Source organism: Schistocerca nitens, chromosome 3 (genome assembly GCF_023898315.1).
Source record: "Schistocerca nitens isolate TAMUIC-IGC-003100 chromosome 3, iqSchNite1.1, whole genome shotgun sequence".
NCBI classification, from domain to species: domain Eukaryota; kingdom Metazoa; phylum Arthropoda; class Insecta; order Orthoptera; family Acrididae; genus Schistocerca; species Schistocerca nitens.
This window is the reverse complement of record NC_064616.1, coordinates 774,383,545-774,400,706: the sequence shown is the minus strand read 5'-3', so window position 1 is coordinate 774,400,706 and position 17,162 is coordinate 774,383,545. Positions and strand designations below refer to the sequence as shown.

The window sequence follows — 17,162 nt, the reverse complement described above, 5'->3', positions numbered from 1 at the left end:
TACACAGTTGGAAGTCATTTGTATTTGAAAAAAAGGTAGTTACTCTCACTCATGAGGTACAGAATTTGGTGAATTTGTTGAAGATTTCAAAGTTAAAACAAACTAAATTTTAGTAAGTTGAATATTCCCCAATATTATGTACAATTTATTTCCATCATTTTAACAACTGCATTACATTCATTAAATATACTGAACTTTTTACAGTAAAAGCTACACAACTAGTTTTTAGTATTTATCTTGTCATCATGTATAGCTTTTAAATCCTTAAATAAGTTGTGGGGCCTGATGCCATTATCATATTAGATGATTCACAAGTCCTGGCAGTTGTATGTACAACATATTATTGAATTTTATTGAATCTGGTAATTGGTGTTAATTTTTCATAATGCTTTACAATACCAACACACAAAGAGCAAGATTATATCCACGTGAAGTTCTGCCACATATATATGAATTACTTAGATCCAACACTAAAATACATTGAAGGTTTAAAGAGGTTTTTGAGGTATCCTGCAAACTTGGCTTAGCAACACCAAGAAAAGTAAGTCAGACTGATCCTCTATTGAATAATGAATGAATCAATTTGTTTGTCAAAACAGTATTTTCACGTCCAACACAAACTTTCTTAAGTATTTACAGTCAGTAAACATACCTTTGGAACATAACAGTATAGAAGTTTATGTACTTTGTCAACTAAAATATGGTCTAGGAGATCCTTTTGCAACTGTGGATGCTGCACAGGGCAGTTTCTCTCTAAATGACTCTTTCTCTTCAAATAGAGATCATCAACTGACACAGGTTTTGAAATATAATGCAAGTATTCATGTTTAACATCTGAAATATTAAAAAAATTACAAGTTACAGTTTCAAAGTCCAAATACACTCATTCATGAAAAAATTTACTTTTAAGGGAGTCAGATGCCAAATAATAATAATAATAATAATAATATCTTAACACTTAAACAAGAAAAAGTTCACACTGTGTAACAGATGGAGTTTGAACCCATAATTATAATTAAGGCAAATGTCAAACTGACCTATATCATTTTCTACAAAACAATTATTTCTTACATATTTCTCTCCAAATATGTTTCTGCAATTTTTGGCACCACAAGTTGGTTTTTATTTAATATATTTAGTGCTACATTCAACTGTGTTTCTTTTCTTCCCATGCCATTTTATTCATGTAACTGAAGTATCTGCTATCATTTTAGAGCCTGCTGAGAAATTCTCAAGATTATTCACGATGAGAATATCTCCTTCGGCTGTGATGATCTCATATGTTCAGTTTTACACATTACACGCTTGAAAATGTAATATTTCCATTTACAAATCCTACTGCAAACACAGACATAAAGAGCAATATTAATCACAGGATTACTAATTAAATGATTCTTACAGTCATAACCTCATCTGCTAATGCCAACAAAAATTACGGTACACAAGCGGACAAGATAGTGTCTTCTGCAACATATAAAAGTATTTACCTCTACGTGGACCAAACGTATTTATCGTAATTAGTTAAAACATTAGTTGTGAGTAGAAATATAACTAGAAACATACTACTGTTCTGAAACACACTTCAAACATAGTGATGAAGTCTTCTGTCTGCTGAATCAACTGGACATTCAGCAATGTTCTCAAAATAAGAAGGGTTGACAAAGAAAGTTACCCAAGACATAACGCAGTTACAAAAACTGTTTCATGATGCAAACGACATGTCATGCAAAAGTAGCTGATGCAATAGTAATTTATGTTATGCAGAGAATAACTGAAAAGTACGTATGACCAGGATAGCTCATAGACGTGAGGGAAGTGGATCCAACTAGTCTAATCATAACAGAAATAGCAATAAATCAGAATAAAAAGGCATGTCAATAGATCTTAACATCATATGTGTTGGTTAGGACGAACACTCACCAACAAATATTCTGCAGATTTTGAAATTAATGAGTAGCTATACAGTAATGCAGAAGTCATACTATATACAAGGGGTATTTTATATATAAGGTCCCTCGGTGAACAAGAGTGAGAATGATGTGTCACTACCACAGTGTGCATTCATGTCTGCTCTCAGCATGTTTTGATGCATTTAGATGTCAATTGCAGCATTATTCTCTGTCTGCGGACTGAACTGTACAAGTTCATAGTATTTAAGTTCATTAGATACTTGACTACAAGAAACTTGGTGGCAGCAGCAGAAATTCACAGTCAGATTTGTGAAGTTTATGGTAGTAATGCTATGAATGACAGTAAAGTTTGAAAGTGGGTGAGAATGTTCAAGGATGGGTGGGTTAATAAGCATGATGAGCCACACAGTGAGTGACAAATTTCTGTAGATTTGGTTTGTGATGTGGACAGCAAAATTCAAGACAATTCATGATTTCAAAGTTATCAATTGAATTTCCACAGGTTTCAAGGTCAGTTTTCTACATCATTGTTTTGGAGAAACTGAACTATCGAAAGCTATGTTCTTGGTGGGTTCCAAGACTGCTTTCTGATGACCACAAAAGAAACAGATTTGGTTGCACTTTATTGTATTTGACGTAATAAATCAGGAAAGACATGAATTTTAATAACACATTGTAACAAGAGAAGACTTGGGTGCCTCACACGACTTCTGAGTCCAAGCAACAGTCAATGAAATGGAGACATTGCCAACAAGACTGAAAGCCAAACAGACAATGTCAGCACGAAAGATCACAGAACTGCCTTTTGAGACAGGAAAGGGAGTTTGTTAGTGCCAAGAGGGACAACAATCAATTCTGATGCATATCGTGTGACCCCAAGAAAACTCTGGCCTGTGGTGCGACTTAATGCCTTCTGACATGAGGATGATCCATTTCAATGCAAGACCACATGTTTCTGCAAAAACACAAGATCTGATAACATCTTTCAGATGGGAACAACTGGATCATCCACCTTACAGTCCATACCTAGCACCCAGAGATTTTCACTTGTTTCCATACGTAAAGCAGTTCCTTCGAAGTCAATGGTTCAGCAATGGTGAAAAAGTGAAACCTGCTGACATGGAATGAGTTTCTTCACAGATGGCAGACTTCTTTGAAATCGGAATTCAAAATTTCTTTTCTTTATACCCTTTGATCTACTGCACTCTTGTCTTACAAAAATTTATCACTTTTTTAGTTCTTTCCTGTAGCCAATTTCATTCCACGTATAATTAGACATCCATTCTTCCTATTGATGTGTCTTGTATCCTAACTTGTTCTCTTAGACAACTAGATAGCTGTCTTCACATTTTTGCAAATCTGTTTTAATTCCTTCCTGCATGAAGTTTTCATCAGACAGAACTTGGGAGCTGTTTTGTTGTTAAAGAGCAAATCTTTCTTTTATATGTTGGTCTTTTAACCTTACCACATCTATTATTTTGCTACTGTGATTCAACTGTGTTCTATTTGCCACTATTATCAATCTGAACTCCGCCAAAACTAGGTGGTGGTCACTTACAACATCCGCACATCTCTTATTTCTGACATTTAGCACACAGCGATGAAACTTGCAGCTTACGGCTGTGATCTACCTGATTTTCAGTAACATGATCTGGTGGAATCCATGTTACCTTATGGCAGTTGTGATGTGGAAACAGTGTGCCTCCATTGACTAGGTCATGCTCAGTACACACCTGTATCAGCAGTTCACCATTTGCATTTCTATTCCCAATGCTGTGTACACCCAGCAGTTTTACATCATCGTCAAACAACTCTCAATGAAGAACTGTAGGTGTGAAGGGCCATTTAAGAGCAAGGATGGGATGATGATTACAAACCAACAAGCACAGCTACAGAGATGGGAGGATCATTTCAAGGAGCTGTTAAATATTAAAGATAACCAAGAGGAACAGGTGAGGGATCTTCCAGAGGAACTCAAAGCAGATGAAGATAATCTGCGAAGTCCAACAATGGGCGAAACTAGGAGTCCTTTCAGAAGCCTAAAATGCAGAGACCCCTGGCCTATAAAACATAGCACCAGAGCTGTTAAAAGCCGATATCGAAAGTAGTGTTAAAATGCTTCAGCCCTTGCTGAAGAATATTAGGCTGGAACAGAAATCCCCAAATGAATGGAAAAGTGGATTGGTGGTAAAGTTCCCAAAAAAGGAAATTTGTTGGCTTGTAACAACTGGCATGGTATTACACAGCTATCAGTAACCATAAGGCCCTCACCACTTATTTTAAATAGAATTAAGGATTCAGTTGAAAACTGACTGCATAAAGAACAGGCTGGTTTTGGGAACAATGCAGTTGTGTTGATCTTATTAGTGCTCTTCGGATCATTTTAGAGCAAAGCACAGAATTTCAGGCAACCATGTACATGGAATTCATTGATTTTGAATATGCCTTTGATTATGTGAAACATCAAGTGCTGTGGCTGGTGTTGAAGTATGGTACACCACAGAAGATTCTAATCATCATCAAAGATCTGTAATAACTAGAGTCTGGCAGGACTGTATAATATCACAGCTTACACTTATACTCTTCTTACCTGTCTTTGACTCAGTTATGAGAAGAGTCACTGTGGGTAGGAGATGGGGAGTCCATGAATGTATGGAGGATTTGGATTTCACAGATGACATAGTTTTATTAGCTCAAAGGCTGACATATGAAAGCTAAATTAAGCTCACTAAAAAAGGAGAGGAGACTGCTGGGCTAAAGATAAATACAGGTAAAACAAAGGAAATGAGGATACATTCTGGGACTGTAGAAGTATTGCTGCTTGTAGCGGAGCAGCAAATGGAGATTGTGAGTTCAGTCCCATGTCTGGATAGCGTGTTGACAAAAGATGGTGGAGCTGGAGAAGTGAAGAGCCACGTAAAGAAGGCCTATACTACCTTCATGCAACTGTATCCAATATGGAGAAACAGAAACATCACATGCACACTAACGGTTGCATTTTTAATATCAATGTGAAGGCTGTCCTGTATGCCAGTGAAAGTTGGAAAGTTGATAAAAAGATAACAACACAGTTGCAGAGTTTCACAAATAGGTATCTTCAGCATATAATGAACATCTGGTGGCCAGAAAAAATAAGTAATGAATATCTCTGGAGAAAAACAATCCAGACACCAATAGAAGAACAGATACGTGATAGAAAATGGAGATAGCTGCAGCATAAATTCCGAAAACCAGATGGATCAATCGAAAAGATGGCATTGGAATGGAATCCTCAAGAAACAAGGAAGAGAGGCAGGCAGGCCTAAAGGTACATGGAAGAGGAAGCAAGGAGAGTTGGCAAGACCTGGGTGGAATTGAGGGAAATGGCCAGAGACAGAGATAGATGGCAAATTCTCCTAGATACCCTACGCCCCATAGGGGCCAAAGGAATTAAGTAAGAATTCTAAAACTTCTTGAGTGGAATGACAAACACCTGAAAAACAATAGTAATCACGTGGAAAAGTAGATAAATGTGTGCAGGTATAAAGACAAAATTCAAATGCTGTTTACAGTATTTTTCTTCTTATTAAAATGGACCTCATTTTAAAAATACCCTTCACACAATGGAGCTAAAACTGCAACTATTTTAAAATCAAATAAGAAAAACCAGTGATCCGAAGCACTTTGTTTATATTGTTAAGTCACCATTTCAAAAGCTGGGCATATCACTATACTGGCACAGTAGAAACCTGTACTCAAACTTTAAATCTGGTTGTGATTAACACATTGTTGACCATGTAATTATTCATCACAAATTACTTGCTCAGTCTGAGCAGCATGTACAAACCATTTGGTTATGACCAATTTAAAGAAAATGTTCTACTAAACTGATTTAGACAAGCTAAGGGAATACTAAACTAAGATATCTGAATTATAGTTAGAATGTCTGCCAAATATCTTCAATGGAAAACAGTTTATGTGGTGTGGACTTTAGAAGATCTATCATGGAAATAGGTGAAAGCAAATGAAATGTGGCGAAGAGTGTCACCTAGCCACCTCCAGTAAAGGGTTGGTGTAATTCACTGTGAGAATGACTGTTAGCTTATCACTTTGGCGGTGAACACTCACGATAAATTGGTTGGACAGGAGACAAAGCAGGAATACCATAAGAATGAACCAAGATTTGTACAGATTAGGTCCATCACAAATGACAGCTTTGGGAATGGTATGAAGGATTCTGAGGTGGATGGTCACAATTTCAGAACACAATGGAAGACAGATGAAGCACAGAGATTGTGTAGTTCAGATGTACTGACTGAGAGGTGTACCATGTAATGATGGTCCTTACATTTCATGTCACTTGAGATTTGGACAGATAGTGTTTGATGGCAGCAAGGCCACTGGCATGAGAGATATTAGTTTACAAGCAGGTGGCATCAACAATGGCAAACAGAGAGGCACAGTAATTCGACAGTAACTTTGTAAAGGCAGTGGAGGCATTGATATGTATCATTAACATACAGAGGAAGGCTGCAGTCAATGGGATGTATTTGGTGGTCAGTTTAATACAGGATCACAGAAATCAACAATAATGAGGCACCTGAGATGTCTTTAGCACATAGGGTAGTGTGCAAGTCGGAGGGGATGTGGTTCCACAAAAATCTCTGTTCATATGGAACCCAACAAGCACCAAAATATCTCCACATTGGTAACTACCTCTTTGTAAGTCAGAATCCCCCACCCCAAATCAATACACAGATAAAACATCTGCAGGTGCAAGTAATAAGTTTATCACTATGCTAAGGTCCTGCCAAGGCCTTCACAGACAAGTCATTACCCCCAGCCCTTCCCCAAATCTGATTCCCCTCACAGTCACCCTCAATACATAGCCCAAAACAGATCTTCCATGTCACATTTTTCCTCCTCGTTATTACACAGTACCATGATAGATTGAGACACTGTAACCCCATACCGTGCCCATGGTTTTGACCACCATCCATTGTGCCCTGAAATGAAGAGGATCTCTCCAAAATCCTTCCAAACCACTAATAAAAGGGTATTCCACAAACTATTCAATACATAAAATATTGTCTTGTCTTTATGCTAGCTCTCAAAGCATTACCATGTGGATCACACCCATTTCAAAATGCAGACGTAAGACCTCTTCTGTGCATTCCTCCAATGATAGTACCCAGTGATCATCATGGCTATATTCTCTTCCATTAGAGACAAGATTATTTGTATAGCTGTTAGCTTCTTTGAATTGTAGAGATGAAACTGCATATGAGACTCCCTTCACTCCTGCAAACATCCTGTTCTTCAACCATTCACCTCTGCTAATTCTTACCTTCATCCTACTCACCCCTATCCCCTTGCTTAGTATACTCTGGCCCTAACTTTTGTTAGGCTTATAAGATTATGCACCTCCATCTGCATCACTATTTCAGAAGTCTCCCTCCCATCGTGTTTGCATCATTGCAGGCTCTACAATGATTATGAAAATGGTCACTACTTGTTTATTACAAATCGCTTTATTCACACACAGGCCTTTTTTGCATCTCTGAGTGCTTTGGATTTTTTGTTCTATTCTTTTTTAAGGAAATTACTACATGTAAGTATGGTTTTATCACTTATGACATGTTCAACATGGCAACGCACAATTTCAAATTACCTGAGTGATGTAATATCACACCAGCAACACTTAAACCATGACGCCACATGCCTCATCAAAATACTATTGAAAGATTAAACTATTTGGTGGCATCTTTCTCTTACTGGCTCTGAAATTATTCTACACAAAATCCTCTATTTTCTGTATGAAGGAAATAAATTGTGCAGCTTATTGCTATGAGGCAGCAGCACTAATTTTTGAAAATACTTTAAACATGCACAAAAATGAAGCACAGGTTAACACAGTAAAAAATGCATGCAATCTACAAATACACATAACTGAGACTAAAAACAATTGGAATACATGTGTACAGCTCCACTGCTCATATGGAATGTATAAATGCTATTTCAAAGGCACTGCAGGTGTTTGAAGTCCAATTTTTTCACTCTAAACATTTGTTAGTAGGGGTGATAAAAAGAAAAAGCATAAAATAAGCACATAAGATAGGTGGCAAGGAAAGAATGTGCTAGGCAATCACAAGAGAATATTTTGTACAGAATTAAATTTAAACATTGGACATGTCCAATAATGAACAGAAATTACAGCTTTATAAAAACTACAGAAAAATTAAAAGGTGTGACACACTAAAAAGTCAATGGACGAATTAAAATAAATTTAAGGTGTGTGCTCCACCTGTTTGTTTATGTCTGTGACACCGATGAAGTCGACACCAGCATCGATCTGAGGATCGTCTTCGAACTAAACTAAGATTATCTTGTGTAAAGAGGTGAATAAATGAACTATTGCGAAATGGGAGTATTGTTTGGTGTAACCGACCCGAACATCTCCCTCACTGGTGACCCCGAGCTGTAACGTCTTCCGTTTTCACCGTTTTACTGTGTCCGCCGCCTCCGCGTCAGTTATGTTCGCGTGTAATACTTCGACACAGCATTCGAACAATGACTTCGGCCCAACGCCTAACGACGGATTTGGTGATCGACATGCATCGTGTTGCGGGCGATGTACACCCGCCAGGACTGCAACACGATGCCTCGCACTCGACGATTACGCCGATTTCGCTGGACGTTTTCGAGCCTGCAACAATAAGTGAGGTTAGGAGTGTGCATGACTCCGGCTATCTGATGCGTTTGTTCCCACCACATGTGCCCTCCCTCATTGACGGTGCAGTTACCTCTTACAGATCTCCGTGCAGTGCGGGACCAAGGCCGATTTCTGCAAATGCTTCGTTGGACAACCTACCACCGCCAGGACAACGATTTGCCATGCCACAATCCGTGCAGTACCACACGAATTCCTGCCATGTGGCTGGAACTGCTTTGTTCACAGGTCAATCTCCTCAGCATCCGACCACGACCACACCTGCCTCAGTTAAGCATCAGCACATGCCTTCCTGCTTCAATACTTCGGCCTGCAACAGGAACAATAACTTATTATCTGTGCCTGACCTCCATCTCCGTCCCACTGCTACGCCTCAGTGTTTTGTGCCACGACATTCACCTTATCCGCACACTGTTTTGAGTGGAGTGACTACAAACTGTGAACATTCCCACATTTCGTCCGATGTTCGACATCATTTTCCACACTGTGCTTCTGGACAGATGGCACCGGTCGAGCTTCCGCTACCATTCTCGGCACATCCCGGTGCCTCATCAGCGTCGGTCTTCCACGACACGTCAATCCGAACACAACCGCAACGTGTTGAGCTTCCGCAACCGCAATCAACACATTACGGTGTCTCACCTGCGTCGGACTTCTGCGTCACGACGGATCACGCTCAACCAAAATGCGTCACCTTCACGCTGCCACCTGACCAGCCATCATCGCCTCATCCCCAGGAGGCACACTCTCCTGGACTACTACAGCAACAACAGCTTGTTTCAGGCAGTGCCCCGAGGAATTCAACTCAACCTGTTCTTCCGAACCAGTGTAGGAATCGAGATGTTACGTACGGTAATATCCAAACCCAAAATTAAGTATTCGCTCATTTATAATGAATTAACTTTATTTTGATCATGTCGATACAAACAGATCCGCTCGAATGATCACATGTTCCCCACGTCGAGCTTACTCACGATCACACCCTCACCGCCAGGCCCTTCGACCTCTCCCCTCTTGCCTATCTCACCCTGTCGAGGTTTCTCACATGCCCCCCCCCCCCCCCCATCTTGATCGTGCCCTCGCTCTAGGTGTTTGTGCCTGTCCCCCCGGACATAATCCACGACATCTCTATAATACTACGCGATGCTCATGACACAACCTCCGCCATTCCCTGCCACATGTGAAATGTGTTCCCCTCTCGCCCGACGTCGACCTGGACATGCTTCGTGTGTTCACCACACCCACCGGAGACACCGTCGTCGTTGCTCCGTTCCACCTGCAACCCGCCGGCCTCCCTGTCGCTGCATGACCAGCATGCCCAGTACGACGCCCGGCGCACTTCAACGACTTCCAGGTTCGGTGGCCGAACCTTCCTTCATGACATCTACCGACACAGCTCCCCGATGACGCTGTCGAGCTGACTGTGGTCTGGCTCCCGCGGACCACCCCTGCCGATGCCATAGTCACCCCCCCCCCCGGCCTCTCAAGAGTACTTTGTACTGCAGGTGGGGGGGGCGGGGGGGCTATGTGGCGCCAATGAGGTCAACACCAGCATCGATTTGAGGATCGTCTTTGAACTAAACTAAGATTATCTTTGGGCGAAACGGCCCTGTTAGTTCTTTGTAAGCCTTGCTTGTGTAAAGACGTGAATAAATGAACTATTGCAAAATGGGAGAATTGTTTGGTGTAACCTACCCGAACATCTCCCTCATGTCCTACTACATTATGGAGACAAAATTCATAAAAGGTCAGTTCAGTGTTACTGTACTTCCTTCTAATAATGTTGCAACAGATACATTTAAAGTGTATCAAAATAATTTTTTGCAAGGATAAATATCTTATCGTATGTTAAACAATGCAAGGGTCACTTCACTTCAGGAAGTATGCAAAAGGAAGGATTCTATTCTACTGTCACATTTTCAAAGAGATAGTACAACAGCAGTATCCAATCTTTTTTTCTCCAGATTTTGTGTGATATTATTTCTGCATCTACAGAAAACTGTGACAGAAAAATAGTTGTGTGTAATGAAATCAGTATGGTCCTCCAGAATTCGAATGCAATGCAGTTAGTATGGCCTTCCAGAATTACACTTGAGGTTTTCTTCTTTTTATCATAAATGTTGCTTTGATGCACCCAGCACAATTTGCCAAGTTACTCTCCTGTAGCAGTCTCATCACCTCAGAGCAGCACTTGCACCCAGTGTCCACAATTATGGGTTGGACATATTCAAACCTCTGTCTTCCCCTACAGTTGTATCTCTGACTGCCGTTGGTGTTACTCCCTAATATCTTAATGCAGTCCTATCCCTCTGTCCGATCTCTGCCAGTGTTTTCCAAAAAATTTCTTTTCTTCTCATTTGTTCATAAAATTTTCAATTATTCTTCTAGAGAACTGCACCTCAATAATTCTGATTTTCTTGTGTACTGCACCCTCCCCCCTTCAATTCAGTTCCATACAATGCTGCATTTCAAATTTTTAATCTAAATGTCTTTCTCAAATCAAGGCCAATGTTTGATAATAATAGATCACTTTTGGTCAGGAATGTCGTCTTTTCCTGTGTTAGTCTGCTTTTTATATCCTCCTTGCTTCATCTGTCTTGCTATTTTGCTTCTACAGTAGAAAAATTCCTTCACTTTGTCTACTTATTAATTGTCATTTTTGTGTTAAGTTTATCGCTAATATCATTTCTGCGACTTGTCATTAGTTTTACCTTTCTTTGGTTTTCTCTCAATACATTTTCTGTGTTCAGTATGCTATTCATTCCATTCAACAGGTTTTGCAATTCTTCCCTGCAGTCACTGAAAACAACAATGCCATTAGTGAATTTTATCATTGATATACTTTGAATTTTAAGCCTACTCTGGAACCTATATTCTATTTCTATCGTTGTTTCTTCAATGTACCAATTGAACAATAGGGGAGAAAGTTGGCATCCCTGACTTACATCCTTTTTAATGCAAGCACTTTGTTCTTGGTCATCCATTCTTATTATTCCCTCTTGGATTTTGTACATATTGTATATTACCCATATTTGGCTTATAGCTTATGCTGTCAAATATATTTTTAGTCAAGAAAGCCTATAAAACCAGGTTAATTTTTCTTAAGCCTTCCCTTCCATTATCACACACAATGTCAAAACCGCTTCTCTGATGCCTTTACCTTTCCTAAATCCAAACTGAAAGTCATGGTGAGCTTTTTCTTTTCCATTCTTCTGTACATTATTCTTATCAGCAATTTGCTTGCATAAGCTGACTGTGTGATAGTTCTTGCACTTATCTGCTATTGCTATCTTTGAGACTGTTAGGATTATATTTTTGCAAAAGTCTGATAGTATGTTTCCAATGTCCACTCTGGCTACTAATGGATCCCTATGTCAATAAATAAATAAATAAATAAATGTCTTCCATTCCAATGTCCACTCTGGCTACTAATGGATCCCTATGTCAATAAATAAATAAATAAATAAATGTCTTCCAAACTGACTCCCATTTCTGCTTCTATCATGCCATCAGACAGAGGCTTTCAACGTATCTCCTTGCATCTATCCACTCTATTCTCAGGGGTCTAGGTGTGCAATGACCGATACAGGCTGGTGGGAGCCACGTTCATTATTGGTCAGGAGGTGCTTGACTTCCCAGCTGATGGTGAGGGAGACAGAAGACCATAGAGGGTGACTCCAGAATGTAGCATTGTAGGAGTGTGAGGATGACAGGCTGCAGATAGACATGAATGCGAACGTAACAATTCTTTATTATTCCACTGACTTTAGCAATATCATGTGAGTGCCCTCATCCTGGTAGTTGCCTGGTATCATTCCGTGCTGTCCTAGAGTAGACGTGGCAAAAACAGGTGACAGCCCCACGGTGTACACACACAGCTGGAAGGCAGCATGCACACTCAGTGAATGTAGCCAGACCGGATGCTGAATCAGCAGCAGTGGACACAGCTCTTGGATCGGCTTGGCATGGCATCCAGGTGACATATTCTAGTGTGGTGGAACAGTGCCTCTGTGATGTGGCAGATGGTGATGGGGCCTTTAACAATTGCTGGAGAGCAGCAGCTGGTGGACCCCAGTAACACAGAGCTGAGAGGAATCTCAGTCTTGCCTTGGACCACGAGGCAGCAGCGGGATCCCAGCAATGTCATCCCACAGAGGTGGCAGAGTGCAGAGCTGCCAAGTTTCTAGGCAGTCAGGCAGCAGTCCACAGTTCGAAGCTCAGTTAGGGCAGTGGTGGCTAAATTATCAGTATGGTTTTGACTTCAATGGAGCAAATGGCACAGTCTGGGCAGCCCAACACGACCCAGTTGCCCTGGTAATGACTTGCTGGCCACTGGGGGTATAAATACAGCTGTCTGTCTGTCTGTCAGCTGACCAGGTGGAAGGGATATCACTGCCACATTTCGCCAGGTTGCTGAACACAATGGCTAACACAGGAGTTTCATGAAGGGGTGGTCAATGCCCTGGGCTCTGGCCACTGACTTGTAGCAGTATGTGGCTAAGTCACATCTCCACAATATCCTTTCTTCCAAGAGTACTACTCCTGCAGTCCAACACACAGATTTAATCTGCTAGGAAGTCTCTCACCAGTGTACATACCACTGCAGAGTTAAAAATTCGTTCTGGGAACTGAAGTATTTCTTCGTCACCCAAAGTTTCTTTGCAGTTTCCTTCCTTGTACTTGTATTTGTCTATCTAACTTTTCTTACTGCCATTTTCTGAGATGTCCATTCCTCTTCAACTGAACTCCATACTATGGTATTCATTACCTTGGTATCTAAAGCCCCAGTGAACTTTAAACACACATCAACATTTCTCACTATTTCAGTATCCCTCTTCTTTCCACACTGATTTTTCCTGTAATTCTTTCAAGATTTTACCTACTTTTCATCATTACTAATTTTTGATCTGAGTATATAACCACTCTTGGATACATCTTACAATCCAATATCTAATTTTGGAATCTCTGTCTCACCACAATTTAATCCATCTGGTACCCACTGTCATCTAGGCCTTTCCCAAGTACACATCCTCCTGTTGTGAATTTTGAATAACGTTTTCACTGTTACTAGCTGAAGTTTATTCAGAACTCAATTAGTTTCTTCCTCTATCATTCCTGATACAGAGCTCACATTCTTCTGTAACTCTGTCATTTATTTCTTACCTATCACAGGGTTCTAGTCCTCCATAATTATTACATTGCCATGTTCCTTTACATACATTGTTCATTCACTGCCTGTCATTTTCAATGCACAAATGCGATAAGAAATCACTGTACACAACAATTTAAACCTTTGGTGGGTGGAGCAGGGCTACGATTATGAGGAAACCAAGGTGGCGTATGGAGAACAACAACACACACCATAAACGACTAGCACCACCACACGAGTTGAGATGACCACATTTTTAATTTTCATTGTGTGTTGGCACTAGTTGTTTATAGTGCATGTTGTTTTACTGCAGAGCTACCAGCCCTGTGCAACCTTAAACCAGCCCTGCCCTTACTCACAAGAGTTCTGTGTTTCTGTTATTCTGATGTACTATATGGCAACTTTTGAGGGGTACTTGCAAATATATATATATATATATATATATATATATATATATATATATATATATATATATATATATATATATACTCTCTCTCTCTTTAAGAATATGGATTCAACAGGTGAGAGGAGTGGCAGATGAGACTTGCCATGGAAATGGAAGCTCATACAAAGTCATCTCTTTCAGGTGTGTGTAAGAGTTACATTCTACCTTGGCAGCTAATTAATTAAGTTTTTATAGCTGCACCTACTGTTACACCCAAGTCACTGTTCAACACATGATGAGATATTTCATACCATTACTAATCATTACGTTTTCTGTTCCAGTCTTGGAGCAAAAGAAAATTAGCTGTACACCTGCCTCTTCACAATTCTATTTCTTTTTATACTGTTCTTGTGGTTCTTACATGAGGGATGTAATGAGGCAGCAGAATCATCATCATACAATCTGTTCTGAATATTTGTTCTTTACACTTCTCCAACATCATTTTATGAAATTTCCATTTAATACTTCTAAGCACATCTAAAAGAAACTCACACTGATTAAACTGGTTGGTTAAAATGTTAGTGGCACATAGTTAAATTCCTTTGTTTCCTCCTTTTTACCTGACTGGGCAAAGATCGCAAACATGCAGGGGGGGTGGGGGGGGGGAGGAGGAGGAGGAGGAGGAGGAGGAGGAGGAGGAGGAGAAAAAAAAACTGCATGCGAGAGCCTTCGTAGAATAACTCAACTTCTCATAATTCTCCTAATAAATCAAGCTGCCTTTTTGCCTCCTGTCCCTCTTCTATGACTGATTTTAATAGTTTGTCCTTTAACACTGTTTTGTAAGATCAGACAAATATTTAATTAATGTAGCCAAGTCTATTAGCACACCACTAGTGCTGCACTTGAATAGTGTTGGACTTCTCTTTGAAAAGAACTGTGAGATATAATATTGGTTTCACAGGTAACAAAAGGATACATAAGCAAAATAATGAATTCACATTGACTGAAGAAGACATGGTCTGAAAATTTGACAATGTATTTCCCTCAATAAACAATAAGATTCAACTTTAGAACAGAGGCCATAAAAACCAATCTCTAAAACATTACTGATTCTGCTTACTACAGTCACATATACACTGTATGTTGGGAGTGGGTTAACACATGTAGGCAAGAAGCACAGAGTGAATAATCAACCTACAAATGAATACAGTCAGGATGATATAAAGTTTGTGCATGTACTTGAGACTTTCCTCAAATTTTGGAAGACTTATCCTGAACATTAGAAGCTCAGGTAGTACAATCCATACAATCTGCTGATTCCAAAATGTTCTGCAAGAAGCAACCAAATGTTATTTATTACCACATTGTCTGGTTTGAGGCAAAATGACTTAGAAACATTCTCTCTGGGAGGGAGTAGTGGATAGAGAAAGCTTCATCTGTCAATAGTACTATTTTCTGGCCACATTGTGCTCTAAAGCTAGAGAAAGACAGGAGAATCATAGCTTGGTCCATCAATCTAGATAAAGTGAGCACAGATGCTGGAAAAGTAAGACCTAATATTAAATGGGCATCCTGTTCAAGACTTATAATCATGAAAGTATATTTACAAAATCAATGCTGTTGCCACAAGGTTACTAAATCCAGCTAGCAAAATTCATCGTACTTCCACGGGAAATTCCATGCTCTGGGAAAAAAAGGGCCACATTGACAGTTTAAAGATGATGCCTTCAAATTATTTAAGTCAACAAAGTTGTTATACAAATTACATCAAAGAGAGAAATTGGTCAGTTCTATCAAACCTATATTAACGGATAGGCAATGCATTTTGAAAGCGAACATTTTTATGCCTAATCTGAATATAGCAATGCAGCACGATGATCCTACAGCACCAGAACAATGCAACTGTGTGTTGGTGTGTGTGCTGTCTGCAGGTGTGTGTGCTAAACAAGACAGCACATTTTTAAGATGAGCTAATGTGTGCACGTTTTTGTTAAGTCATTACTCACCCCTCTATGTCTCCAAATACAGGGGGGTGGCTTTTTTCACTCATTCCATTGTTGCTATTCTGTCCATAACTATCCAGCAGCTTATTAATATTCCACATTGGTTAAGTCAACAAGACCAATATAGCAAGACCATTAAATGTCACTGATAATTATAATTTGAATTAACAACACTTGGATATGTAACATTAACTGTTGTACCAGTGGGTCACATCATTCTTCTGTAATATGCATGGCTTCTGACATGACTACCTAAGTCTTTACTTCATCTTGAATGTATTTAATACAGTTTCTCAAACAATACTGTAACTTGAAGCTGTCACCAAAGTTGTACATATCGAATATTACCCAGACAAATTCTGTTGAGGTGGTAAATCACATAAAGCACAGAAAAGTGCATTCTCTGAGCCAGAAAACATTCAAACTGACACACCTGGAAGAGAAATACCTTGGATAGTATAGTCTGTCTGCAAACTGAAGAGAGAGCAGGTGAGTCCCCAATCTGTAACCCACTACATCACAAGAAACATCTACATGCTGTTTTAGAAGGTCCCACAGAGCACCCTTTAAATTAATGCCAAAATAGTGTGCAGACACACAGAGAAGAATTTATTTTCCACTAAATGCATTAAACCTATACAAAATTAGTAACTAATATGTCAAATGGAAGAAATGCACATGAATAGTATCTATGTAAATCCCCTTATGCTGTACCACACAGCAGATGGGAAACTGATTCTTGAGTCATCCTGTAGCATTCTTCCTGGAAAGGGAACTTCCCCCACCACAAGCTCTGCTAGCACTTCAGTTTACTGACAGACTATATGGAGCAATTACATTTTTATGTTGTAGCATATACAGGTATTTTTGCATGCAGCAAAAGTGATGTTAAGCAAGCATTATGTATCTATTTGGTGAGACAAGGTGTTAAGATATATGTAAAATCCATTCACTCAAATTCAGAGAAATATCCAGTAATATAACAAACAATCTACATAACATTTTA

The 17,162-nt window shown here is 39.5% G+C and overlaps 1 protein-coding gene across 2 annotated transcripts in view; it reads right to left on the bottom strand.

Annotated features, from left to right (window-relative positions):
• LOC126248780 (carbohydrate sulfotransferase 11) overlaps nucleotides 1-17,162 on the bottom strand; it is a 41,963-nt gene that overhangs the window by 6,142 nt on the left and 18,659 nt on the right. Inside the window, exon 3 of one of the 2 annotated variants that reach the window (XM_049950152.1) lies at nucleotides 653-834. In XM_049950152.1, the coding sequence (XP_049806109.1) occupies nucleotides 653-834 (182 nt within the window). Of the gene's footprint in view, nucleotides 1-652; nucleotides 835-17,162 lie in introns of those variants that run through there. The other variant, XR_007545536.1, reaches the window with a different exon arrangement.